This window comes from Mangifera indica, chromosome 12, assembly GCF_011075055.1.
Source record: "Mangifera indica cultivar Alphonso chromosome 12, CATAS_Mindica_2.1, whole genome shotgun sequence".
Lineage (NCBI taxonomy): Eukaryota > Viridiplantae > Streptophyta > Magnoliopsida > Sapindales > Anacardiaceae > Mangifera > Mangifera indica.
Window position 1 is genome coordinate 2,679,593 of NC_058148.1, and position 26,753 is coordinate 2,706,345.

At 33.5% G+C, this 26,753-nt stretch overlaps 1 protein-coding gene and 2 pseudogenes across 1 annotated transcript; 1 reads left to right on the plus strand and 2 right to left on the minus strand.

The window, feature by feature from the left end:
* The first annotated feature begins 10,135 nt into the window (after positions 1 to 10,135).
* Positions 10,136 to 12,716, plus strand: LOC123192333 (beta-glucosidase 44-like). The gene is made up of 10 exons (XM_044604843.1): positions 10,136 to 10,490; positions 10,575 to 10,633; positions 10,779 to 10,854; positions 10,953 to 11,024; positions 11,106 to 11,193; positions 11,281 to 11,533; positions 11,616 to 11,731; positions 11,815 to 12,032; positions 12,114 to 12,145; positions 12,242 to 12,716. Exons 1-10 carry the CDS (start codon positions 10,235 to 10,237, stop codon positions 12,614 to 12,616), a joined length of 1,545 nt encoding a protein of 514 aa, XP_044460778.1. The 5' UTR covers positions 10,136 to 10,234; the 3' UTR covers positions 12,617 to 12,716.
* Positions 12,717 to 19,648: 6,932 nt separating this feature from the next.
* LOC123193113 lies at positions 19,649 to 23,096 on the minus strand (annotated as a pseudogene).
* On the minus strand, positions 22,539 to 26,027 carry LOC123193413 (annotated as a pseudogene).
* Positions 26,028 to 26,753: the final 726 nt, after the last annotated feature.

The window sequence follows — 26,753 nt, forward strand, 5'->3', positions numbered from 1 at the left end:
TACCTTTGTATACCTTCTAATTAGCAGTGCTTTTAGATTTCTCCAGTTCTTGAATATAAGATCACTCTTTTTTACACCAAACAACTTTATCACACCACCAGGTCAATATGCCATGATACCACAATAATAATGATACCAAGAGTTATTCAAATTATATTTGAGAAGTTTAGGGAACTACCTTTGAATACCTCTTGATTAGTAGTGCCTTAGATTTCGCCAAACAACTTTCTCACACCACCAGATCAATATGCAATAAACTTTTTTTTATATAATCATAGTATCACACCATACAAACAACTTCCAAAAAAATTTATCAGAACACACCAAAAGCACACACTACAAGTTGTGCACAATTCAGATACTAATATTAGAACAATGCAGACCTCATAGATTCATGTTCACAATATGATTACTCAAATAATTGTTTTGTGCACAATTCAGACACTAATGCAGACCAATGTAGACCTCACAGATTCATGTTCACAGAATGATTACTCAAACAATTGCTTGTGCTTATGTCCATACATTTCCAAAGTAGATTAGTAAGTCATATACTATCAAGACACCATAAGGTAATTTTATCAACCAGCAGTACTACAGAAAACACACCAGAAGCAGACACAATAATCTGTACATAATTCAGACAATTCAGACAACAAAAGATTGCAAAAAAAAATTAGCCACTATTCCTAGAGTTTACCAAGGAACTCATACTACACATAATTAAGGAAGTACTGACAAAACTTTGGTAAAAATGTCTGCCTTTTGGTGTTCAGTAGGAACATACTAAACCACAACATTTTTGGTAGTAACTTAGTCTCTTATATAGTGAGCTTCAATTTCAATGTGTTTCGTGCGTGCATGAAAAATAGGATTTACAGAGAATGCATTTGCACTTTGGTTGTCACACCAGATGACAGGAGGTTTGAAACACTCTAAATGCAATTCACTAAACAAGGACTTTAACCAAACAATTTCAATGGTTGTATATGTCAATGCACGATACTCAGCTTCTGTGGAGAATAAGACAACCGCCTTTTGTTTTTTTGAACTCTACTAAACTAAGTTTTTACCAATAAAAACATAATAACCAGTAGTGGACCTTCTATCATGCAAACTACTAGCCCAATTAGAGTCAGAATAACACTTTAACTGAAGATTGGAGGCATTATGAAATAAGAGACTATAATCAAGTGTTCCTTTGATGTACCTCAGTACCTGTTTACAAGCTTTCCATTGTAATTTAGTGGGAGCTTACAGGAACTGACTGAGTTTGTTAACAAAATATATCATATCAATCTAGTAAAGGTTAAATATTGTAGGGCTCCTATCAGACTCTTATACAATGATGAATGTTCAAAATTTTCACTATCTTCTGGATACAATTTGGTTTTAGTTGTAAAAGGGGTGATACAAGGTTTGGACTTAAACATATTTGTTTTTGACAAAAGGTCTTTTGCATACTTAGTTTGACTCAAATGAAGTATAGTATGGTTTCGAAGCACTTCAAACCCTAAAAAAGAAATGCAATGTACCAAAATCTTTTAATGCAAATTCTTGATTTAATTGAGTAACGACTTGAGTGATGATAGAACTATCATTACCAGTTAACAGAATGTCATCCACATACACAAATACATATACAATCACATGACTAGATTTATATATGAATAGACTTGTATCAGAGATGGAAGAAATAAAACCCCATGCCATTAATGCATTTCTCAGCTTCTCAAACCAAGCTCTTGGAGCTTGTTTGAGTCCATACAAAGCTTTATTGAGGTTGCACACCTGCTTACCATTCTCAAAACACTTAAAAAACCCTTTTGGTTGGCTCATAAATACAGTCTTAGTAAGATCACCATTTAAGAATGCATTATTCACATTAATTTGTTTAATTTCCCAATTGTAACTCACAACAACATTCAAAATTATTCTAATAGTGGCAGATTTAAGAAAAGGACTAAAAGTTTCGAAATAGTCAATCCCAGGTGTTTGTTGGAACCCTTTGACAACTAACTTGGCTTTATACCTTTGAACAAACCCATCAGGATTGTGTTTAACTTTAAAAACCCATTTACACCTAACTACATGCATATCGTTAGACAAAAGAACTAAAGTCTAGGTGTTATTAGTAACCAAGACATTATATTCATCTTACATAGCTTACTTCCAGTCTGAATCAAGTAAAGCTTCTATAACTGTTTGAGGTTCAGTTTTGACAACAGAGGAAGTGAGAGACATATGTGCAGAATATCTTGTAACATTAGAGATAATGCATTGTTTTGGTTTTGGAAGTTTTTTTGTTTTAGTTCTAGTTAACATGAGATGTGTGTTGATACTAGAAGGTTTAGATTGTTGACTTTGACTAGTGAAAGTAAGACTTGGTGAATTGGATTGAGTGGCATTTGAAAATGGTAGTTGAGGCATGAAAACAGCAAGCTTAGGCTGACTTGGAAGAGATGTTGATGTAGCAGGGGATAGAATGTAGTTCTCAAAGAATTGCTGAACATTATCAGGTGCATAAACAGATAATTCAACACCAAAATACTGAAATTTGATCTATTTATCTCTAGAGAACAGTTTACCAGGGAACTAAGACCACATGACTTACTTATTTGTGGAGGAGGGAATTTATATGTTGTAGTACACCTATCTTCAGGTTTAAGAAAAACCATTTTAGAAGAGAAGTTAGTTTGTTTAAAATCTAGATCATATAGAAAAGCAAAAACAGTTTCATTAAATTTGGCACTTTGAGTGATGTAAATTTTTCCTAAGAAGGACAAGCATTTATACCTTTTGTGGGCTAGACTATAACCAACAAAGACATATTTTTTTGTGTGAAAACCAAGTTTATGTGACTGATAAGGTCTTATGTAAAGGAAGACTGCATACCCAAACAGTTTGAAGGCAAGATAGTTGGGACTTCTATCAAACAATAATTGAAAAGATGACTGAAAGTCAAGGATAAGAGAAGGAAGTTTATTACTAAGATACACAACTATTTGAAAGGCAAACCACTGGTATTTAAGTGGCATACCACAATGAGCCAATAGAGTGAGACCAGTTTCAATTATTTTCTTATGCTTTCTTTCAGCCCTTCCATTTTGTTGATGGGTGTAAGGACAGGGATGTTTAAAAACAATTCCAAGACTAGCTAAGTATGGAGCTAAGGATCTATATTCCTCTCCCTAACCAGAAAAATATGTCTAATTATAATAAGGTGGTGGAGTTTGATTGTAAGTGTGTTGACCATAATTCAAGGAGCCAAGTGAGACATAGTTTTCAATGTATGGTGATTGTTAACCTCAGTAGGAGTAGCAGAAAGTTTGTGACTATTTATTGTTGGATCAGGTAATTTATCAAAAGGTTTAACCAGATTGACAGAATGGGTACCATGAAATTTAAGAGACACGTTAGATGTGAGAGATTGCTAAGGTTTAGCAAGTCTAAGTTCATGTTTTTGTAACAAATATTGAGCATCTTGAAGAGTAGGTTTGTCATATTTAGATTCAATTATGGAATTGAGAGTAATTACAGTCGAGTCAGAGTCTAATCCATCTAAAATGTGACTTAAAACCTCACCATTAGCAACATTATGTCCCCCAGACAAAGGATCTCAACATACTATTTCATTTTCTCACAATATTCAATGATGCTCATATTGTTCTTTTTTGTGCTTTGCATTAAGTTTTTAACGTGCAAAAGTTGAGATTTAGACTCAGATAGGAACTTATTTTCAAGAGTGACCTATAGATCATGCGCATGTTAACACTTGGATATGACCTTAAACATGTATACAGAGATAGAACACAGAAGCCAACTCATTAATTGTTTATCAATCTTTTGCTAAAGTGAGTACTCAAGATTTGGTTTCTTGATGATTAATTAATCTTTAGTTTGAATTTGTATGTATGAAGGAGGACAGGTTGAGAAACCTAGAAGGTAACTGTCTAGACCATGGGCACCAATAATAAACAGGACTTGGGATTTCCAAAAATTGAAATTAGACTTATCAAGTTTGGGATTAATGGATTGTAAGTGAGATGAGCAACTAGAGGTTCTTACACTAGTGGAGATACCTTCTACAAAGAACTAATTGAGTTTTCCATAGGTATAGAGTTATGTAAGTTTAACAGGTTCAAGAAAACACACTAGGATCACAACTACAATGCACTAACAAATAACAGTAAAACTACTTGAATTATTATACAGACACTGCAACTAACAATAACATAAAATTGCAATTACAGGTGTTATAACCATTATTATAACCTGCATCAAAGTTACAGGACCTTGTTATACTAAAGGGATAAGGTTTTAAATAAACCTTTTTCATGCCAGTAGCATTGCATCCTCAGGTTGCCAGTTTATATAACTAGGAAGCAGATTACACACTGATTATACAACCAAGAGGTAAACAACGCACACGAAATATAACATCACAACGAAATACAGTTTTGAGTAAAACAAGCTTTAATCATGATGTTAGAAAGATATATCAGATACAAAAAAAACTTCAACACGTTTTAATCACCTAGATCTAAAGAATATGAGGGTGTCTTCTCATTAACACATCAACTACTGTATTAAGATTGTTTAAGATTTAAAGAAAAATTAGGTAACAAGTTGTAATAGACTAGATCTGAAAATTTGCATACTAAAATAAAATAAAAAACATTCAAACATATTAGAATCACATGGATCTAATAAAACATTAGCACTGAGATAACAAGTGCATCATCAACACATTAACAACTGTATCAAGATTGTTTAAGATTTAAAGAAAAATTAGTTCACAAGTTGTAAGGAACCATATATGAAATTTTGCATATTAAACCAAAACAGAAGTTTTCAAGTATATCAGAATCACATGGATCTAAGAAGACATCAATATTGAGATAACATGCAAACAAGTTATAATGAACTAGATCTGAAACTTTGCATACTAAAATAGAACAAAAGTATTCCAGTATATTAGAATCACATGGATCTAAGGAGACATCAACAGTGAGATAACATGCAAACAAGTTGTAATGAACCAGATCTGAAACTTTGCATACTAAAACAAACCAAAAGTATTCAAGTATATTAGAATCACATAGATCTAAGAAAACATTAGCACTAGGATAACATGCAAGTCTTACAGACAACAAATCATTCATAGAAATAAGGATCTTCACACACACACAAAAAAAAAAAAGAAGCTTTACTCAATTAGTTTAGTCTAAATCAAACAAAAAAGGCATAAACATATAAAAGGAAGAAGAATCGTTATCACAACGATTGTTCGTTGATACCTCAACACTCTGATACCATGATAGGATATGTGAGAAACAACTAGGGATTGATGTATCTAGGTCTAACCCTAGTTTTGTGAAGCAAATACGAAAAGAATATGAAAAGGAGAAAGTGAGGAACTCTCTGGAATTTTTTAGAGGAAAGAGAGAGCAAATTTTATTAACGCATAAAAATGAAAAATTACATGGGCCACCACTTTTATATACGTGTGGTTAAAATATCAAAGTAACAACTTAGTTATTGTCAAATGACAGTTAAGCCCACTTCATTTACAAGTTGACATCTTAATACCTTAGGTTTGATCACCTTGCAGTTAAACCCTTATATACTAACAGGTGTTGATTAGTTTTGGTTCTATTTGGTTATATTTTTGTTTGGTTTCTTAAGAGGTGAAACTAGAATTGGAACCGGAATCAATGATTCTACAATAATTGGAATTAGAATCTACTCAAAATAGGCTGGTTCTAGGTAGGAACTAAAATTGAAATGACAATTATCCATCGGTTTCGTTTTGATTCAGTTATTTTGTTCATCTCTAATATATTTTAGATAAGGATCCGATAAGCTTCCTTTCCAAAGGGTGGTGAACTAGAGAATGTTAGCAGTATATATATCATTGAGAAGAGGGAAATAACTTGAGGGAGTGAAACCACCATTTCCAATTTCTACTTATAAGGTGTTTTACCATGCATCTTTGTACTGCCTCTCCACATCAAGTGTGAGAATAGATACATACATATACATATACATATACATATAATATACACACACACACACACATATATATATATATATATATATGCCTCTATAATCACATTGTTGAACTTGAACACACTAATCAACATACCTTTACCTAAGCAAATATCTCCCAATTAAGCAGAACTTGATAATAATGACTTCAAACTAAGACTTGATTACTAGTTTTTTTTTGGGATAACTGGGGCTTTATTTGTATTTGTTGGATGGGTAAACTCGAAGTATAATAATCAGACCTATAAACACTACATAAGGTGATGAAGGCATCATAAAAGCATCAGACCATCAAGGAGATCTGCTACACATCTCGATTGGGCTAATTATGAGAAGCAAAGCTAAAAAGATGCAACTCATGAAGGGCTTAGAGACTAAAACTAACTTACTCAAGGATGATTGGATGCTTGCAGGAGCCAACAGAGAGGTCAACGTGATTCAGGCCTAAACCTATACGTAGACAGACTTTGAACAACCATAACTTTTGTTTCGGGAAGAGTTATGGGGCCTATAATATATCAATGCAAAACTCTTTTTGAGCTTTATAATGACAACCAGCAAAGCTGGTTGCATCCAATTTGGAGGCCTAAATAAAAACCATTTCAATGTGTATTATGCAATTTTTGTTTTGCCAAATTTAGGATTTTCGATTTTTATGATTTTGATCTTTTTTGTACCGGGTTAGACTTTATTAAGCCCAACTAACATATTTTCTTTTAACTTAATTAGTGTTTTGGGTAGTTAATTAGGTAATGGGCTTAGGAAGTTTGGAAGTCCATTGGGTCATGGATAATTGAGGGTTAAGTTGACATTGTACTATAAAAACTAAAATTTTCATGATGAATACATCATTTGGCCAACTTTTAGCATAATTTCGCTTACTGTTGAAACTATCAATCCTTTAAACTTTCCAAGCTTTGTCTTGTGGCATTCACCATTATGATTTTAAGGTTTGTTCGATTTCATATTGATTCAGGTCAAGAGTCATTCAGTAATAAAACTGATTCAGTCTTGGGAAAACATCTTCTTGAGTGTTGGCTCTTGCGTCAAATCGTCAAGGTTCGTGTTAGTTGGTATCAGAGTCGAGTCAAATTAGGTTTTGTATCTATCTTTTTTGGAGGGATGTCCTCCCAACTTGGGATGTTGTTAGTCCTCTAATTTAACATGCAAAGGATTTTACCAACTCTCAAGCTCTCAACAAAACTCCTAAGATTTCCTAGAATCTCTTATATTCAAAATTTCAATATGAAAATACATATTGGTTAGTTAAATGATTTATAATGGAAATGAATAGTTAATAAATTCTTACAAGGATAATTAAACGTGAAGGGATGTTTACAAATGGTGAATATCGACAGACAATGTCCTTATATCTATTTTGTATTGCCTACCTCATGGAATCAATCATGAGGTTTCCAAACCGTGCATCCCTTAGGGTAATGATTGAAGCATCGAGATTATCTACAAAAATGTAAAGGTCTAGAACCATTTCCTATTATCTACCCCATTAGCTTGTGATGAAGAAATATTGTACAGCCAGCTTGATTGCATCTTCATCACTGTTGCCCCATATGTGTTCCTTAACAAAAAAAAAAAAAATGTAAGTCCCCATAAGAAACTAAAGTACAACAAGGATAGTATCAACTTTTCAATCGGTTATCCCTTGAGACCAACACACATGACTATATGTCAGTCTACTGACTAAACCTTAATCTAATTACTATAGCTAACTTGAATGGGCTAAATAAAACATCCATTATGTTTAGCATAAAATAAAACTCACGAGTAGGGTTTCCCTAATTAATCTACCTGAAAAGAATCAAATGAAGGAGCACAACATTAAACCTATGCCCTTTTAACTCAATAAATTGACAAAACATTATCCTTGAATAATTGTCACTATGTCCTAGTAAAATTTGCTTGGATCTTTCCAATTGTGTAACACTTTCAAATATGCCTCAAGGACATTATTATCCTTTCCATAAGGTTAAAATTGAATTCGAATTGAATTGGGTCAAAATCAAAATTTTGATATTCATTTTGGCCTGACTCATGGTCATGCTTATTAGACACACACCCATATGTCACTTGAGTAGATGTGCACTTGTACATCATGAGATGTATGATTGTGCGTTGTTTAAAATAAAGGAGTTCTTAATTGAAGAAGGATTTCGAATCAAAAGGGGACTGCATATATATATATATATATATATATATATATATATATATATATATATATATATATATATATATATATGTATGTATGTATATGTATATATATATGTATGTATGTATGTATATGTATATATATATGTATATATGTATGTACGTATGCATGTATGTATGTATGGCCAAAAGACTTATTTCTACCCAAAGTATCTTGTTTTCCTAAGTTTTCTCCCCTTAATTTTGAAAATCTCATTTACTTATCTATGAACAGTTAAAGTTAATGAAACTCTAATCTCTTAAAATTTTATTTCTTTTCCCCATTAAATCATAAAAACTAACCATTTCACCCCTAGGTTAAGTTTTAAAAAATAACATTCCCCCCCCCCCCACCCCCAAGGGTTTAGTTTTCAAACTTTGGTGCCATCATTGGTAGTCTCTCCCTCCCAACTCTTTCTCTCCCTTCGACAATCTCTCTCTTCTCACCTGGACATCCGATTAATGTCGATTAAAGCCAAAAAGATGAAGATCTCATCATCTTCCCAAGATGAAGCTTTTTGTCTTCTCGACTTCAATCAATGTAGATCGGATGTCTAGATGAGAGAAGAGAGATTGTCCGAGAGAGAGGAAGCGTTGATAGGGAGAGGTCATCGGTGATGGTGCTAGAGTTTGAAAACTAAACCTTAAGGGGGGAAATGTCATTTTTTTTAAACTTAGTCTAGGAGAATTGTTAATTTTTAGGGTTTAGGGGAAAAAAGAAATGAACTTTAAGTTTATTTTTAATATTACATATGAAGTGATAATTTTACCCTTAAAACTAATAGACTTAATCACTCATAGGTAGGTAAATAAGATTTTCAAAATTAAAGAATGAGAACTTGAGAAAACAAGATACTTTTGATGGGAATAAGTCCTTTGGCCTATATATATTTATAGAGGTGCCAGGAACCCAAATTTTTCCTTGCTCATTTGCACAAAGAGACACAGAAAGATTAGGGCATTCAACCATCGCACCAGTAATTTTCGACGTCAGGAGAGGGTTGCAATATTGGGCAATGAAAGAAAAACAACATAATCTAGTAATCACATTGTCATATTAATAGATTATCGAAACAATCATAATTTTGTTTTAATTTTACCTCAACTTTATAAATTTAAATGATCATATTATAGATATTTAAATAAAATAATATTATAATATTTTTTTATTACTATCTATCAAATAAATATATACTAATTTATTCAAATACATTATTAATTTATACTCATTAATTTTTAAAATAGTATATATTTATGATGATTTTTCATTTTTGTAATAAAATATTACACTAACCAAACACTCTAAATTTGTATGGTAAGTTCTTTGTTAATAATATTATTATTATGTTTAAATGACTATTAAAAATCAAGAATTTAATATCAGTAGGGTGAGGCAAAAAAAAAAAAAAAAAAAGAAAAAAGAAAGGAAATTAAACTTATATATAATCATTGATAGGTTTATTAAAAATCATTTACATTGATGGTAAATTAATGAAACAAAACAGAATGCAAACTCATTATAATATCAAAATAAAAAATTAAGATCAACATGATATATCCTAAATGTTGAAATTTGAAAAAAGAAATAAAAAACTCCTTAAGGAACAAAATTGAAATTAGTAACGACATAATGGTCAATAATTGTTTTCTAAAATTCAATTTTAAGTGGAAAAAAAAATAATACTTCAAGTCAAGGGCCAAGTGGAACTGAAAAAAATAAAAGAAGGATCAGAAGAAAAAGGGTAATTTAGGATTAAATTACGATATACGTTTAAAATTTGTTTTAGATTTTTATCATAAATTTAAATAAAAAAAAAGCTAGGAAGATAAAATTATAATCAAGATATTTAAGATGAAGATGGGTTCCGAAGAATCTCATTGTGTATATCCAAAATCTTTTCCTTTTAAGTCGAAGCCATTTACTTTCCATTATAAATACACCATTTTCTCTTTTTTTTCTTTATTCAAACTAACCAGTATGCAGTCTTCTTCATTGTTCAGTTTGGTTGTTGCCTTTTTGGCCATTGTCTACGTTTCAAATGCAGCAAATGTTGACTGCACTGACGATGCAAATTTGGATTGCGATGATGGATTTGACACTGGAGGGCTGAGCAGAGAAGCTTTCCCAGAAGGGTTTCAGTTTGGTACTGCAACTTCTGCATATCAAGTTGAAGGCATGGCATCTGAGGATGGAAGAGGACCCAGCATTTGGGATCCTTTCGTGAAAGTTCCAGGTAAATAAATAAATCAAATTATAACTCAATTTTTGTTCTTAAGGAAAGTTATGGTTTTAATTATTTGTTTGTTTTGTGTAAAAGGACACATTAAGGGCAATGCTACTGGTGAAGTCAGTGTTGATCAGTATCACCATTACAAGGTATGCTTTCGATCAAGTTACTGTATATTAAAGATTATTGTTTTTTATTTTTTTTTTTATTTAAAGGGATCGGTGAAGACTCTAGTGTCAAATTTGTACTTTTGAGAGTTTTGGATTTTTAAAGATTATACTTAATATGTTACAGGAAGATGTTGATCTCATGGTAAAGCTTAATTTTGATGCATATCGGTTTTCAATTTCCTGGTCCAGGATCTTCCCAAGTAAGTGTAATATATTTTTTATCATTATTATTTGATTAATTAGCTTTTGAAATTTCTGAATAACTTGATTGATATCTGGAATTTCTAAATTCTTGCAGACGGAACCCGGGAAGTAAATCAGCTGGGAGTTGATTACTACAACAGATTGATTGATTACATGCTTGAAAAAGGTAAAGAAATTGCCAATTAAATCCTGCAAATAAGTGTTAATAATTTGTTCAGAGAAATTTAATGTTTGAGTTTTGTTGTAGGGATTACTCCATATGCAAATCTGTATCATTATGATATGCCATTAGCTCTTGAGGAAAAGTATAATGGTCTGCTCAGTTGTAATATTGTGTAAGTTTTTTTTATTTTTTTGGATGATTCTTGTTCATATTATGATATCTTATAAAGTGATTGATCCAAACCAAAAATTAATTTCAGGAAGGACTATGCGGATTATGCAGACTTTTGCTTTAAAACATTTGGGGATAGAGTTAAGAACTGGTTCACATTTAATGAACCAAGAGTGATTGCAGCTCTTGGTTATGATAATGGCATAAATCCTCCCTCAAGGTGTTCCAAAGAAGTTGGAAATTGTACTTCTGGAGACTCTGGAACTGAACCTTACATTGCTGCTCATAATATGCTTTTGGCTCACGCTGCTGCAGTTGAAAGATATCGCGAAAAATACCAAGTAACATCTCTTTATACTTCTTAATCTTCAATGTAAATTGTATGTATTTATAATTGAGAAATGTGTATTTATATTGTCTCAGAAAGAACAAGGAGGAAGGATTGGAATTCTTTTGGATTTTGTTTGGTATGAACCTCTGACTAGATCGAAAGCTGATAATTATGCAGCTCAAAGAGCAAGAGATTTCCACATTGGATGGTAAATTAATGTTCAGTTTTAAACACTAATGCAATTGAAATGTTTATAAACAAACTCAACTGAATTTAGCTCTAAATTTACAGGTTTTTGCATCCAATTACATATGGCGAGTACCCGAGTACAATGCAAGAAATTGTTAAAGATAGGCTTCCAAAGTTTACAGAATCAGAAGTTCAACTGGTGAAGGGGTCCATAGATTATGTTGGTATTAATGTGTACACCGGCTTCTACATGATGGATCCTCCATGGCCTCAGTCCAATATCTCAAGTTACCAGAATGATTGGCATGTTGGTTTCGCTTGTAAGCACTGGATAATCTTCTCTTGCTGATTGTTTCAGAAATAATTTGTTATTGTTATCTAATTTAGTCTAAATTTTGCAGTTGAACGCCATGGAAAGCCAATTGGTCCATTGGTAAAATTTCAATGAAAATATTTAGCCTATTGGTTGATTAAGCTAGATTTTAATGCATCCCTTTTGATTGTAAGCTCATTTCCTAACCCTTGGCAGGCATATTCTACATGGCTGTACATTGTACCTTGGAGTATGGAGAAGTGTTTGACATATGTGAAAGAGCATTATGGAAATCCAACTATGATTCTCTCGGAAAATGGCATGGACCAACCAGGCAATATGACATTCCCAGAGGTGTTACATGACAGCATAAGGATTAATTACTACAGAGACTATATATCATCTATGAAGAAAGCTATTGATAATGGAGCAAATGTCATCGGCTACTTCGCTTGGTCGCTGCTGGACAATTTTGAATGGTTGTCTGGATACACTTCTCGATTTGGCATTGTCTATGTGGACTACAGTACTCTTAAGAGGTATCCGAAGATGTCTGCATACTGGTTCCAACAATGGCTTAGAAGGGATTAATGTGGGGGATGATTTTTTCTTACATTGTTTAGGAAGTTGTAGGCATTAATAATATTGTCGATGAACTACTTTGTCCAATGAAAAATCTTTTCCATATCCATTTTTTGGAGTAACTGTCTCCCTATGCTATATATTTTTTCAGAATTCTCAAACACACAAGAAGAGTAATAGGTACTTGTGTGTTAATTGTCACCACCTTATAGGCTTGGCAAGTTATTAGAACCTGCCAGCAATATGGCCCGACAAAAATATATTGCTGATGGTTAAACTCATCAAATTCATAGCGAACTCCAAGAAGGAAAATTGGATATGCAACTTTCCCATGCATGCAATTTCCGAAATGAAACAAAAAGTAAATTAAGAATATTCTGTGATTCAATAGCAAGTGAAACTAACTGTTCCTTTCAATTTCATCTATTGCTTTGGTAATCTTTTTTACCTATTTTTGATGCAACCTGGACTATATTCAGCAAACAAAGCTATGGTCCTCACCACACTTCCCAACTGCACTTCTGCATGAAGCTTTGGATATCTCATCATTATATATCTTTTGCCCCCTGTTTGAACTTGTTTTGCTTGATGCCCTGACTTCACAAGCAGCAGTGGATATGTTTCACAGCCAGGTATTAAACCTCCATATAACTGTTCCCACCCCTCATGTTTCACAACCTGACACATTTTTTAATCGTTCCAAGCTTCTTCTTCTCTTTTTTCAAGTCATGCTCGGTTTGTTGTCGTGCATGTCGGTTTGTTGTCTGTGCAAATGGCACATTTAGTGTAATCAATGGAAGCAACTTTTAACCTAAACTTTGGAAGTTCATAAGGAGTGCCTTCACTTCTCCCTAAGCTGCAGTCAAATGAAGTCCAGTTCGATATGTCGCAGCATCTTGGCCAATGCCTCTCACCTCTTGACTTGCTGCCTCAAATGTCAGACGTGGTACATAGCTCATGTCGACGAATGCCCCATAATCTTAAAATAGGAATTCCTTGTTGAGCACGTAATAGGTGAGTTTGTCTTCCTTGCTTGTGGACCATCGTAACAATACCAACAGAAACTCTCTCTTTCTTTTTCTTCACTCACCACAAACTCACCCTTCATCTTATCCTTCTAATAAGCCAACTAAAACAATTTTCTTCCTTAAAGTGAAGAAACTCCAGCCTGGTTGAAAGTCCCCACAGAATTTTCTGATTGAAATTTTCTGTAATGGATTCTTCTCCAGATAGCTCAGTTTTCTGTTCAAAATTTTCTATAATGAAATTCCCCTCAGTTAGTTTTCAAGACCTTTATTATACAAAGTATTAATTCTAGAATCGCATAAACAAGAAGGTTAATTGAAGAAAACACGAATATTCAAAACAAAATGCAAGAAAGATTTACTTGGTTCAGGTTCCCAATTCGAAACCCTACATCTAAGACAGAGATAAAGCTCTAATCCACTATAAATCAAACTAAGAGTTCAATTTATAGTATAATAAACCTTCAACCGAGACATAGAGATGGCAAGAACTACTGACAACAAGAGCCTATAATCAAGTCACAATGCACAAACTTAGAACCTCCATGCTCAATTGAAGAAATCCAAAAGATTTTCTCCCTAACTTAAACCCTAGAAAGACTTCTAAGCAAAACCAGAGGAGTCAAACACGACAAAGAGAGATTAAAACTCTTCAGCCCTCTCTTAAACTTTTCAGTCATCCAAGGATAAAAATGAATAACCATAAGGATTAAACAAAAAAAAACTTGTAAGGACTAAAACACCCTCTGACCATAAAATGACTCAAACAATCCTTGTTAACATTGAACAATTACAACTCCGCCTTTCAGGTTTAAAGCCACACTATATCACAAATCTCCAACTTGGCTTAAACTTGCAAATGAACCCCACTAGAACCTCCACTGCAAATAACAGAAACACTACATTTGACATACTTTAAGCAAGCTTAAAGCTTCTCTAAATTTGCTTATAGGCACTGTTTTGTTAAAACATCAACTGGATTAACACTAGACTCTTTTTTCTCAACTTTAACTTGACTATTAGACAAAATATCTCTAATAAAGTGGAGTCTAACATCAATGTGTTTTGTTCTCTCACTGCAAATTACAGGTGCAACATCTGATTATCCCAGTTCAGTTGAAATTCCCTTTAGCCACAAAGCTTCTTTAACGACTTCAGTCAAGGCTGTATATTTTGCTTCAGTAGTTGACAAGGCTACAATATGCTACAGATCGCATTTCTGGCTTACCACGTTCCCTCCAAAAGTAAAGATATATCTTGTTAAAACCTCCTTCTATCGAATCAACTACAAAATTTGAATCACAATAACCTTTCACCAGAATGTGATTGGTAGCATTAGTGGTATAAAGTAACCATAATTTGATGACCCTTAAAAGGGTTACTCATAAATTTGCTAATCAAACTAATAGCATAGGCAATATCTAGCCTAGAACCAATCATTGCGTACATTAAGCTATCAACTACATTAGAATAAAGAATATTTCCAATAAAATCAGACTCATCAATAGATAAAACAGAAGTAGTTTTTAATCTAAAATAAGTACCTAATGAAACATTCACAGATTTTGCTTCAAACATTTTATAGATTTTAAGAACTTTTTTAATATAACCAGATTGAGATAGAAATAAGTAGCCTTTTAATCTATCTCTCATAATATCCATACCCAAAATCCTTTTAATAAGGCTTAAATCTTTCAATTCAAATTCAGAATTTAATATGTGTTTCAAATCATTCAAGGCAGACTTGTTTTTAGAAACTAGGAGTGTTTATCAACATATATCAAAAGATAAACATAATCATCATGTTAAGATTTCATATAATACACATAATGATCATAATTACATCTAAGAAAGCCAATGGAAAGAAAAAAATCATCAAACCTCTTATACCATTGCTTTAGAGACTGTTTCAATCCATATAAAGATCAATGCAATTTGCAAACATTCTGTTCAGTACTAGGTTTTACAAAACCTTCAGGTTGTTCCATAAATATTTGTTTTTCTAGTTTCCCATGCAAGAAAGTTGTTGTAAGATCCATTTGCTCAACTTCCATATCAAACAATGTTGCAATAGATAGGATAAGTCTAATGAATGTATGTTTAACTATGGGAGAGAAAACCTTATGATAATCCACTCCTTTTTGAAAGAAACTTTTTGCCACAAATCTAGCCTTAAATCTAGGTTACTCTATTCTGGGTATCCAAGAGTTTCTTTTAAACACCCATTTACAACCAAACACTTTCTTATGTGGTTTGTCCACTAAGGACTATGTCTTATTTTTCCATGAAGAAAGCATTTCATTTTCCATGGCCTTCTTCCATTTAGAGCTATACTTGCTTTCACAGGCTTGCTTGTAATTCAAGGGTTCATTCATTTCAATTACATCACCTATTTGGAAAGCATAGTATATTTTCAACTTTTGCAAATCTGGCAGGAGGTTTAGTTTTCCTTCTAGTTCTAACTCTTGCTAATTGGTAATTAGATAAGTCTGGATTTTCATCACTCTATGAACTTTTACCATGACTCTTTAGTGGTGGTTGTTGATTCGAGTCTGAGAGTTTGTACTTTAAAGCATGAATTGCATCCAAACCTAAATTAGGTCCACCATTGGACTCCTAAGACTTACCAGAAGAAGATGACATACTATGAGTACTACTAACAAGTGTCTTCACCTCAAACTAAGGTTGCCCAGTTGATTTATTAACAGAGAAAAGATCTCTATAAAATTTAAATTCATTAAAGGTGGCATCCCTATTAATCACACATTTTTTTTCATCAATTAACCACAATTTATAGCCTTTTATACCATATAGGTAGCCTAGGAACAAAGTTTTCAGAGCTCTTGGATTCAACTTTCCCTGATTCACATGCATATATGTTAAACAGTCAAATGGTCTTAGCTGATTAAGAGATGGTGGTTCATCTGACCATATCTCTATAGATGTCTTAAAGTCTAATGTAAATGATGAGGATCTATTTATCGAATAACATGTAGTTGCTATAGCTTTTATCCAAAATCTTTTACTTAGACCTGAATCAGACATTATGCATTTAACTTTATTAAGAATTGTTCTATTCATATTTTTAGCAAAACTATTTTGTTGAGGGTTTTCAGTACAAGTTTTATGTCTAAGAATGTCATGCTTTTTACAAAAATCAGAAAACAATTTATTGCAATATTCAAGCTCATTATTAGTTCTAAGAACTTTAATTTTTTTACCAATTTGATTTTCAATCAAAGTTTTCTAGTTCTTAAAACAATTAAATGCTTCAACTTTTTATTTCAAAAATTAAATCCATACTCTCCTAGAGTAATCATCAATGAATGTGATAAAATAATGTGAATTTGATAAAGAATTTGGGACTTAAGGAGATCCCCACAAATCAGAATGCACATAGTCTAGATCTATGAGTGGTAGGTGGAAATTTCATTTTATGAGATTTACCAACCATAAATTTTTCATAGAAATCAAGATGAGATATGGTCTTTGAATCAATCATTTCTATTTAGTCAATTCTTGCAAACCAGCAATACTACTGAGTCCTAACCCCTTATGCCACAATGGAGATTCATTTTGAATGTCAACATCAGAATTCATAACATCAGAAACTACATTACCATCCAAGATATACAAACCATGTGACAACTTTCCTTTCATCACAACCAAAGATCTTTTGAGTACTTTTAATATGCCATTTTCTGATTTATAAGCAAAAACATTTGAATCCAGAAGACCCAAAGAAATTAAATTTCTTCTTAATTTTGGAACAAGTCTAACATTCTTAAGAATTTTAATAGAACCATCACGCATCTTGAATTTCACATTACCAATAGCAATAACATCATAAGAATCATCATTTTCCATTAAAACTTTCCCCCTATTTACATACTTCACATTAGTAAGCCATTATTTTCTTGGTGTCATGTGAAATGTATACCCACTCCTTAACTAAAACATTTTCAGATAGAAGTAACACTTCAACACTTTCATAGCCATCTAGAAAATTTACCAAATCTTGCTTTTCAGAATTATTTGTATGCATTTTCTTTTTCTCAGGACAATTTATTTTAAAATGATCTTCCTTATGACACTACCAACATGTTCTCTTAGTCCTAGACTCGGACTTAGCATATTATTTCTCTTATCAGATCTGCCTCTAACTTGAGATCGTCACCCATTGACTTTTTCTCAAATTTTATTTCCAAATCTTTGAATCTTAATGCATCTAGAACTTCATCTAAAGACATTCTCTGTCATACTTGATTGCTGCCTTTATATCTTTAAAAGATTCATGCAAAGAATTCAAAATTATTATTACTTGATTTTCATCAGATATTTTCTCATCTATACTGTTCATTAAATTCATTAAGATTATCATTTACAGATTTTGTCGAGTCCATTTTAAAACCAAATAACTGTTTTTTCAAATAAATTTTGTTTCTCAAGGATTTAGTCATATACAACGATTCAAGTTTTAACCTTACTTTAGCAACAGTGTTAGCACCATCACCCTTTCTTAAAACATTATTAATTAAATGCAATATAAGCAAACTATAGGCAGTTTCCATTACCTCTTATTTCTCTGCATCAGCCATGCCTTCTAGAAAGTCAGATTGACTTCCAAGAGCTTTGGCACTTTTCTTGTGTACCAAGACTGTATACATATTTTTCTCTCCACATATTAAAATCTCCCTTTCCATCAAATTTGTCAATATCAATCCTAGTCTATCCTATATCCTTTAGTTACATAATCTTTTAATTCTTACACACAAAAAGAATGTTGGTAGTATCACAGAAACACAAATACACAATCAAAGAATTTATCACAGACAGAGAATCGATAACGTAATGAATGACGTTCAACAAAAATACTTAGTATAAACCCTAAAAGGGTTTTGATACCACTTGTTAGTTTTCAGGACCTTTATTATACAAAGTATTAATTCCAGATTCACATAAAGAGGAAGCTTAATTGAAGAAAAAATGAATATTCAAAACAAGATGCAAGAAAGATTTACTTGGTTTGGGTTCTCAATTCGAAACCCTACATCCAAGGCAGAGACAAGACTCTAGTTGAATCCATTATAAATCAAAATAAGAGTTCAACTTACAGTACAATAAATCTTTAACTGAGACACAAAGACGACAAGAACTACTGATGACAGGAGCCTATAATAAAGTCACAATGCACTGACTCAGAACCTCCATGCTTGATCAAAGAAATCCAGAAGATTTCCTCCCTAACTCAAACCCTAGAAAGACTTCTAAGCAAAACTAGAGGAGTCAAACACGACAGAGAGAGATTAAAACTCTTCAGCCCTCTCTTAAACTTTTCAGCCATCCAAGGATAATGATTAATAACCTTAAGGATTTAAAAGAAAAAAAACTTGTGAGGACTAAAACACCCTCTAACCATAAAATGACTCAAACAACCCTTATTAACTCTACACAATTACAAATCTACCATTTAGGTTTAAAGTCACACTTATTACACCTTTTATATCTTTATCTGTATGTTGAAGGCTCAACCTTCTAATCAAATTTTTGAGCTTGTTAGAGGATTCTTTTAGTAACCGATTAGAACGCTTTTTTGATCCATTGCAACACTTCCTGCCTAAGATCCTAGTCTGGTGTTTCTTCAACCATGGCAAAGGAAGATTACTTTGATTCCAATTGATGCAACCTGGACTATATTTAGCAAATGAAAGGATTTGAGAAGTATTCATTCATTCCTGCATTTCTTCACCTCACAACCAACTTATACCAATAATAAAAATAACATGAAGAGACTTGAAATGGGTTCGTAGTAGACCAACCCTTTGATCAAGTCAAAACTTGATCCAGGTAGAGACCTAACATGCCTTCAATAAATCTACAACCTTTTGATGGAATTGAGTGCTAGAGGACCAGAGTTGCGGGTCATTGAAGTTGTTAGCTAACTTGAAGAACAACGATGGGATCATCCCATAGAATGGTTGCTTCATAAATTTACAACCTTGATGGCATTGACATATACATGAAATAATGCTTTTATTATATTCCAAACACTATTTACACAATGTTCAATTACACGGGAAATATAAAACAGAAAGAGCAATATTTGCACAATTAATCAAATCAAATAATGTGCACTCTACACACTAAAGTTAAAAAACAGCTTTACACACTTTCTTCACAAATTCACAATCCCATCAAAAGTTATCAGTTAGGTTTATATACCATGGCCCATGAACACTAACAGAGACACAGGCTGCCACCACCAAAACTTCAGCAGCTTCCACCACCCTTTCAGTAAGGCTAATAGCCCCAATCTGCCTGAGGGCCATTTCTGCCAACTTTCTTCCATTGGTTCCACTTCCCCCTAGCACAACACCCCTTGCAGCTAAATATACAGCTTGAGATACCTTTTCAAATACTGCATCTCCAGCTTGCCAGGATTTTACTAGCATCCTGGCCATTACCAACTTTCTCATTTGAAGCTTATCAGAATCTACTTCAACAATTTCTTCAGTTCCTGTGTCTTCAATGTGGTCTAATTGCTCAAAGAGATTTGCAGTGCAGTTGGACACTAAATTGTCCATGTCTGTAGGGCTGGCTACTGCCTGCTCGCTCAGGAGGGTTTGCCGGTAAACAAGAATGCTGGAATTGGAACAACAGAATTAGTATGTGGCAAAGCAGGTACGTCATTAGAAAATTATGTTCCTATATCAAGACTCAGACAAAATTCATGAAGCCACAAACCTGGTGGAAACTACAATTATCTTCTGAATCTCAGCCTGAACAGCTCTCAACCTCAAGAGGTTAAGCATGAAAGTCTCAGGCAAAGATTCTTGCGTTACACCAGATATTCCACTCACTAACTTCAACAAGCCAAGCCTCACTGACAAATCAAGTTTTTCTCCCTTACATTCTGGTTGCTGATTTCCTGGTCCAGAAAGAAAAACCAAGAGGATGATTTAAGAAAAATGTTTATTCCACATTTTGAGTGACATTTTACTGTTCAACTCTAAACTCACTCCTTCAATATGATCCCTGAAAATCAAATTCTTACCAGTAAAAGTGGTAGCAACAGATGTATGAGGGGAAGATGAATTTTGACTTCCATCTGTTTTGACCAGAAAGCTTCCACCAGTTCTAAGGGTGGCAAAAGGCAGATGCATCCCAGATGCAATTTCATGTCTTGTCAAAGCTGAAAGAGAATTCATATGTTCTTCCCATTCCTGATCTTTGCAAGTCCACACAGATGAAAGCCACTGTAAAGTCAATGGCAAAGAGCTGTAGGCATCAGAGGGGGGTCCATATCGCCTTGCAAAAACTTTTCTAAGGTAGTCAAAACCAGCAGGCCCCTTCAACAAAGGTTCTGTGAATCTTACGTGTGCCTTGCTGATATCTCGTTTAAGAGCCTGTCAGAAAATAATCCATGTTACTAATTAACGAGATCCATCACAGCTCTCATGCATCAATTCAATGAAACCTATAGAAGCCAGACAAAAATAAATAAAAACTCACCTGAATCTGTTCTAAAACAAAGCACAAACCCTTGATCATTGCAATAACAGCTGAATAATTTGATCCATCTCTGGCCTGACATATCTCAGGTAACTCTTTCAGTAAATTCTGGTTATTTGTCTTCATTTCACCATTCTTGGCTTGAAAGGAGAGTTTCTGCAAAGTGCTCAAGGCAAACTCCAGAATCCTTCCAATATAATTAATGTCCAGGTTACCTGAATTGAGAACCTGAGGAAAAAAGACAAATTAGAACAAATTAGAATGCATCGCATGTTTGGTATGTTGCAGTAATGGTATAAGGTGCTGTGATGGCTACTACCTGAGCAAGAATTTCCAAATCAATGGCTTCAGCAATCTCTTCTTTCCAGCTCTGAGGAGCCATCTCACAAATTTCTTCCCTCACTTCCCACACAAGTAGAATAACTCGGTCATAATTAGGCTGATCCTGTTTCAGGGATTCCATGATGCCATCCCAGAAAGCCTTCTCCATCGTCTCTCTTATCTTTGCCTGCCAAATGCAACAAATCAATGTAAAACTTCTAGTGGTAACAACTACATAGATCCCGACAAACCAGTCATCAAATCAAAGTCAGGGATAATCATATATAACAATAAAACTGCACTAACCTTGACTGTGTTTTGATTGTCATCATTGATGCTGAAGCGATCAATAAAAGCTCAGTGATTATGGACAAATTCATTAACTATCAATTCATTCTCAGTAACCTGCTGTTTTTCAACTGACAAACCCAACCAAACATCTTCACAACTGCTACTATGAGCAGAGGAATCAATTCCATTGGTTAGGGATGTATTCTCCTTAAACAAGGAGCTAACAACACTGCTCGGCCTTTCAAAACCCACAATCAGATTACTTCTGCTATCCACACTAGCAACATATGAAGGAACAGCTGGAGAACTAGCTGGACTAGGGGTTAAAACGTTTGTGATTGGAGACCTGACTGGGCTTCCATTTTCCTAGATCGTGTTTCAGATATTGCAGATTCCATGCGCTTGATCCCAGCTGCTCCACCAAGATGATGTACTTTTTCCCTTAAAAGTTTTTGGTCTTCTGTAACCTGCACAAAGCAAAGTTGATTAAGGGGTATTAGTAAGCAGTAAACTTTATAGAGTTATGCTATCTCTATGAAAATGATATCATTACCTGTTTCTGAATAGCCTTAATATCATGAGTAAGAGCAGCATTTTCTCCGTCTGGAGTTACCTTGCATTTTTGAATCATAGAGAGTTCAAGCTGGCAAAAAGCTCTCACCAAATCATCTTCTAATGACTTGGCATCCTTAACTTTCCACATAACAAAGCATTTCAAATAGGAGCACCATGCTCTATCAAAAGCAGTAAGCTGAGACCTGAAGGTCCTATGTTTTGGTGACAAAGAGTCAGACTCTTCATCAGAACTCTGTATTGCCCCTCCAATATAATCTTTATCAATATCTCAAACTGTCGAACAAATTCTTCTGCAGACTTGGCCAGATCAATCTTGACCACTGAACACTGCATCTGGATGACCCAAAATCATGTAAGCACAAAGAACTACTCTCACTGGATATCTCAGCATTTTCGGGAATTAGGCCTTCTCTTGGGAGAAGCAACTCTTTTAAGAAGGTGATCAATGTTATTTAAACTGAAACTGAATGTATGATTGTCAACAGCACCAACAACCCTGGAGATTTTGAGGCTGGTCTCAAGCCGGTCAAGTAGAGCTTTCACAATTTGAAGTGTAGCAGTTGATTCAATCAAAAAGGCCAACTGTTCAAATGGCATTGCCTTGACAGAAGTCTCATTAATTTTTATGGAATCATAAGCTTTTGCCAAGTCCAAGGTAGTTCTCTGATTACGAAATTGCCTCCAACACCTAACAAATACAACATAACTATTAGGGTTAAAATCTTATGTTCAAACTCAACAGCTAAACTGCACCTAAATGACATTGCTGAGGTCAAGAAGCTTATCTAAGGATTATAGCTAATGTATAGAACTCTCAATAAGTATATTCAAAGTTGTATACCTTGCTAATTTCTGGAAAGGCAATCAGCCTGTTTGAACATCCTAAAAGTAACAGGACTATTTAGCCGTCCTCTCTGCCTCAAATATTCTGCTCTTTGTACCTTTGCCTGTTATCATGAAAACTCAATAAGAATACAGAAGGCTATGAGATGGAGAGGAGAAGGAATACGACAATATATCAAGGAAAATAACCAAGAAATTTAGAGAATCAGATCGAAGAATAAGAACTAAAAGGGTAAAAAAGAAGGTAGACTAGGTTAAGAAGAGAACCTTGAAAAGAAAACAAGGGGAGATGGCACACTCTAATGTTTCCCACAAAAACAAGATGTATTTTAGGCTTGACAATCCAATTACCAATTAAAATAAAAATTCTACTAATCCTAATCCTAAAATCATATGAAAATAAGAAAGCCTCATAAAACAAAAAAACTAATAATCCAAATCCTAAAAAATAATGAAATAAGAAAGCCTAATCCAATAGATCAACTAATTAAAAGACCAAACAAACTAAAAGAATTAATCCTAAAAATAAATAGATAAAGGATTAAATAGCCCTTTGCATCCTTCCTACACATTCTAACATCAATATTATTAAGAAAGCTATTTGACAACACAAAATATGCATACCCTTTGCAATCAATGTTCCAACTGATCACTAATTCTCATCCTTTCAACCTCACATTGGTGAGAGACAATCTTAGCTACCCGCCTAACTTGCAGCAACCGAGCATCTGCCCTCTTCTTCTCAGCTTCCAACAATCGCAATCGATTCTTCTCAGCAACTGCTAGCTTATGGTGAATTGCAGCACACACACGCTCCTTATACTTGCTCTCCTGAGCCATCCTTCACAGCAATGACTGAGATGTCCTCTCCCTTAATTTGGCTCTTCTTTGGCTGTAAGCCTTGAGGATAAGCATTCTATTTGCCTCCGCCTGTTGAACCCTAGATTCCACTTTTGAGCCAAGAATCTCACGTTCCCTCTCATAACACATTTCTACTCCAGTTTTTGCTGCTTGTCGCAACTCATCCAGCCTAGCCAGGCGCATTTGAGCATTTGCCAGAATGCTTAACCGGTTCAATTCAACAATGAGTCAGCTTGCAAACTTAAATTGATCATATTACTTATTGAGGGAAATGTTATTGCCACAACAACATCTCTAGTTCACAAGGTAACAATCAATCTGCTACGGTGATTCTGCTATGGAAGAAACAATTGCTCTCATCCTTACCCTACTTAAAAAGATATTGCTTTAATTGACCATATTGTTCTGAAGAATCTCAACATCATAAAGATACATATAATAATCGCTCTAATCCAAGTAGCCTTTATACACAGAACAAGACGGCAGTCACAAAATGTGGGCCTCCTCATTGATTTCTCAGGGAAAACTTGGTCAATATCAACATATTACATACTCATTGGACTATTAATTCTAAAAACGCTTGAAGCTTTTACCTCTTCTGCTGGGCTGCTTGACGCTTTGCTTCAAGACGCTGACCAAGGTCCTCCTCATAAGATGAAGACAGTGAGGGGCTTCTTGGCTTCGGCCTTGCCTTGCTGATAATTTCTCATAGAATTGCTGCAACCGGAAGCAGAAAAAAGGCTATTAGACAAACATTAATTGCAGTTTAAACTTATGTAGAACGAAATCACATAATACCATGCGGGAAAACCTTTCAAACTAAATCTTACAACCCAACATAGAAAAGAAAGGAACCAAATAAATTAGTAAATAATATTCAATACAAAGAGGTAAAATCTTTCAAACAAGAGAACCAAAAGATGTTATTACCATCAAAAGAAAGGAAACAAACTGAACATAAAGAAGGAATTTTTTCAAACAACAGAACCAGATGACCCTATTACCGACAAAGAAAGTAGAAAAGCCAAGATAAATTAGAAGAATATAACATGTGAAAAGAATGCTCAAAATAATAATAATAATCAACCATGAGTTTCACAGGGGGAGAGAGAGAGAGAGAGAGACAAGCCCATGTGCAAGGCACACCAAATAAAAAAAGTGTAAAGAAAATTTCAAAGACAAGGAGCGCCCACCTTACCTAACGCAAGCAAAAGTTCGAAAACCTTCAAAATAAAGATTTTACATACTTTACCCCAAACAAAAACAACCATTTTGAGTATTGAATCTTCCAATTTTCTCATAATTCAAAACAAAGAAATAATTACAAAGATTCAAAAGCTAAACTAACACTCCATGAAGCCTAACTTGAAGTAAACCATGCACAGTTTACTTTTCAAAAAAAATCAGAAATTGTATCACATAAAAACAATCACCAAAAATTTATTCTGGGTCTCTTCTTATATTTGAAGGGTTATACTCTGTTTAAAATATAAGGAAATCATTAAAATATTTTCAAAAATCAAACTTTTAATCCATATTTAATAATCAGCAATAAAAAAAAAAACCTGGGTTTTTTTTTTTCTAATATCCCAAATTCATCAAACAAATTAAAAAAAATGAAAATGGAGTTAAACCTGTTAGCGAAGATCAGCAAGTCGAAGCTTGGCTTCAATTTCTTCAACTGTACAAGGAGTTTTACTCTCGTTCAAAAGCCTCTTCCGTATCCTCCAAGGGACTATGATCGGCGACGAAAACGACGAAGTTTCGGCGGTTTCATCACTCAGAGAAAATTCCATCGTAACACCTGCGACTCTCTCCATTTCAGCTAAGACAACAACATAAAAAATTAAATTTTCGTTCAAATATCACTAAAATGAAAACGTAAGAGGCGGAAATACTGAAAATCGATTGTGGGTAAATGAGTTCAGAGAGAGTTTTGGAGAGAAATTGAGAAGAATTTGGAGCTTTTTTTTATGAAGTTGATGATGAAGACTGATGAAGCGTGTTGTGCTTTTGTTGGGGAAATTAAATAAAGGCCTAAAACTAAGGGGTGTTAAGTTATTACCCAAAACTCTCAGGATTAAGTAAAAATACCCTCAATTTAATATATATTAACTGGTACTTTTTAGATTTTTGAGCGAATTTTTTACTATTAACATTCTAGGGTATTTTCACATATACAATTCAAATTTCAATTTCGTTTTTCTAATTTCTAACATTTTAAGGTTTTTAGATGTATAGTCTTCAAAATTACGAACAATTTTTTTATTCTTATTATCATAGTATATTTCGACTCATTCTTTTCATATTTTTCAGTGATTTTTGATTTTTCACATTTTAGGTTGTACGTGTAGATTTCAAATTTCATTTCCGTTTTCAATATTTTTCAGTTTATGATATGTCGATTTGTATTTTTTTATTTAACCCTCTTATAATTATCTAACATTTTATTTAATACCTTTGTATGTTGTCTCATATCAAAATGTATCTATCTATTTTTAACATTTCATTTAAAATGTTCTTACAATGTTTATTATCAAAATACCCTCATATTTTTATAACTTTTTTTAGCTCTCTATAATTATCTAATACCTCATTTAACACTCTTATATATTGTCTTATATCAAAATATATCTATTTATTTTTAACATGTTATTTAAATCTTTTATATATTGTGTAATATCAAAATACTCCTTATATTTTTCTAACATTTTTGT

Bases quoted from the DNA above. Each gene is read 5' to 3' on its own strand.
- LOC123192333 (XM_044604843.1), top strand. From the start codon at position 10,235: ATGCAGTCTTCTTCATTGTTCAGTTTGGTTGTTGCCTTTTTGGCCATT. The intron at 11,194-11,280 runs GTAAGTTTTTTT...AATTAATTTCAG, and splicing joins CTGCTCAGTTGTAATATTGT to GAAGGACTATGCGGATTATG. The intron at 11,732-11,814 runs GTAAATTAATGT...CTAAATTTACAG, and splicing joins AGAGATTTCCACATTGGATG to GTTTTTGCATCCAATTACAT.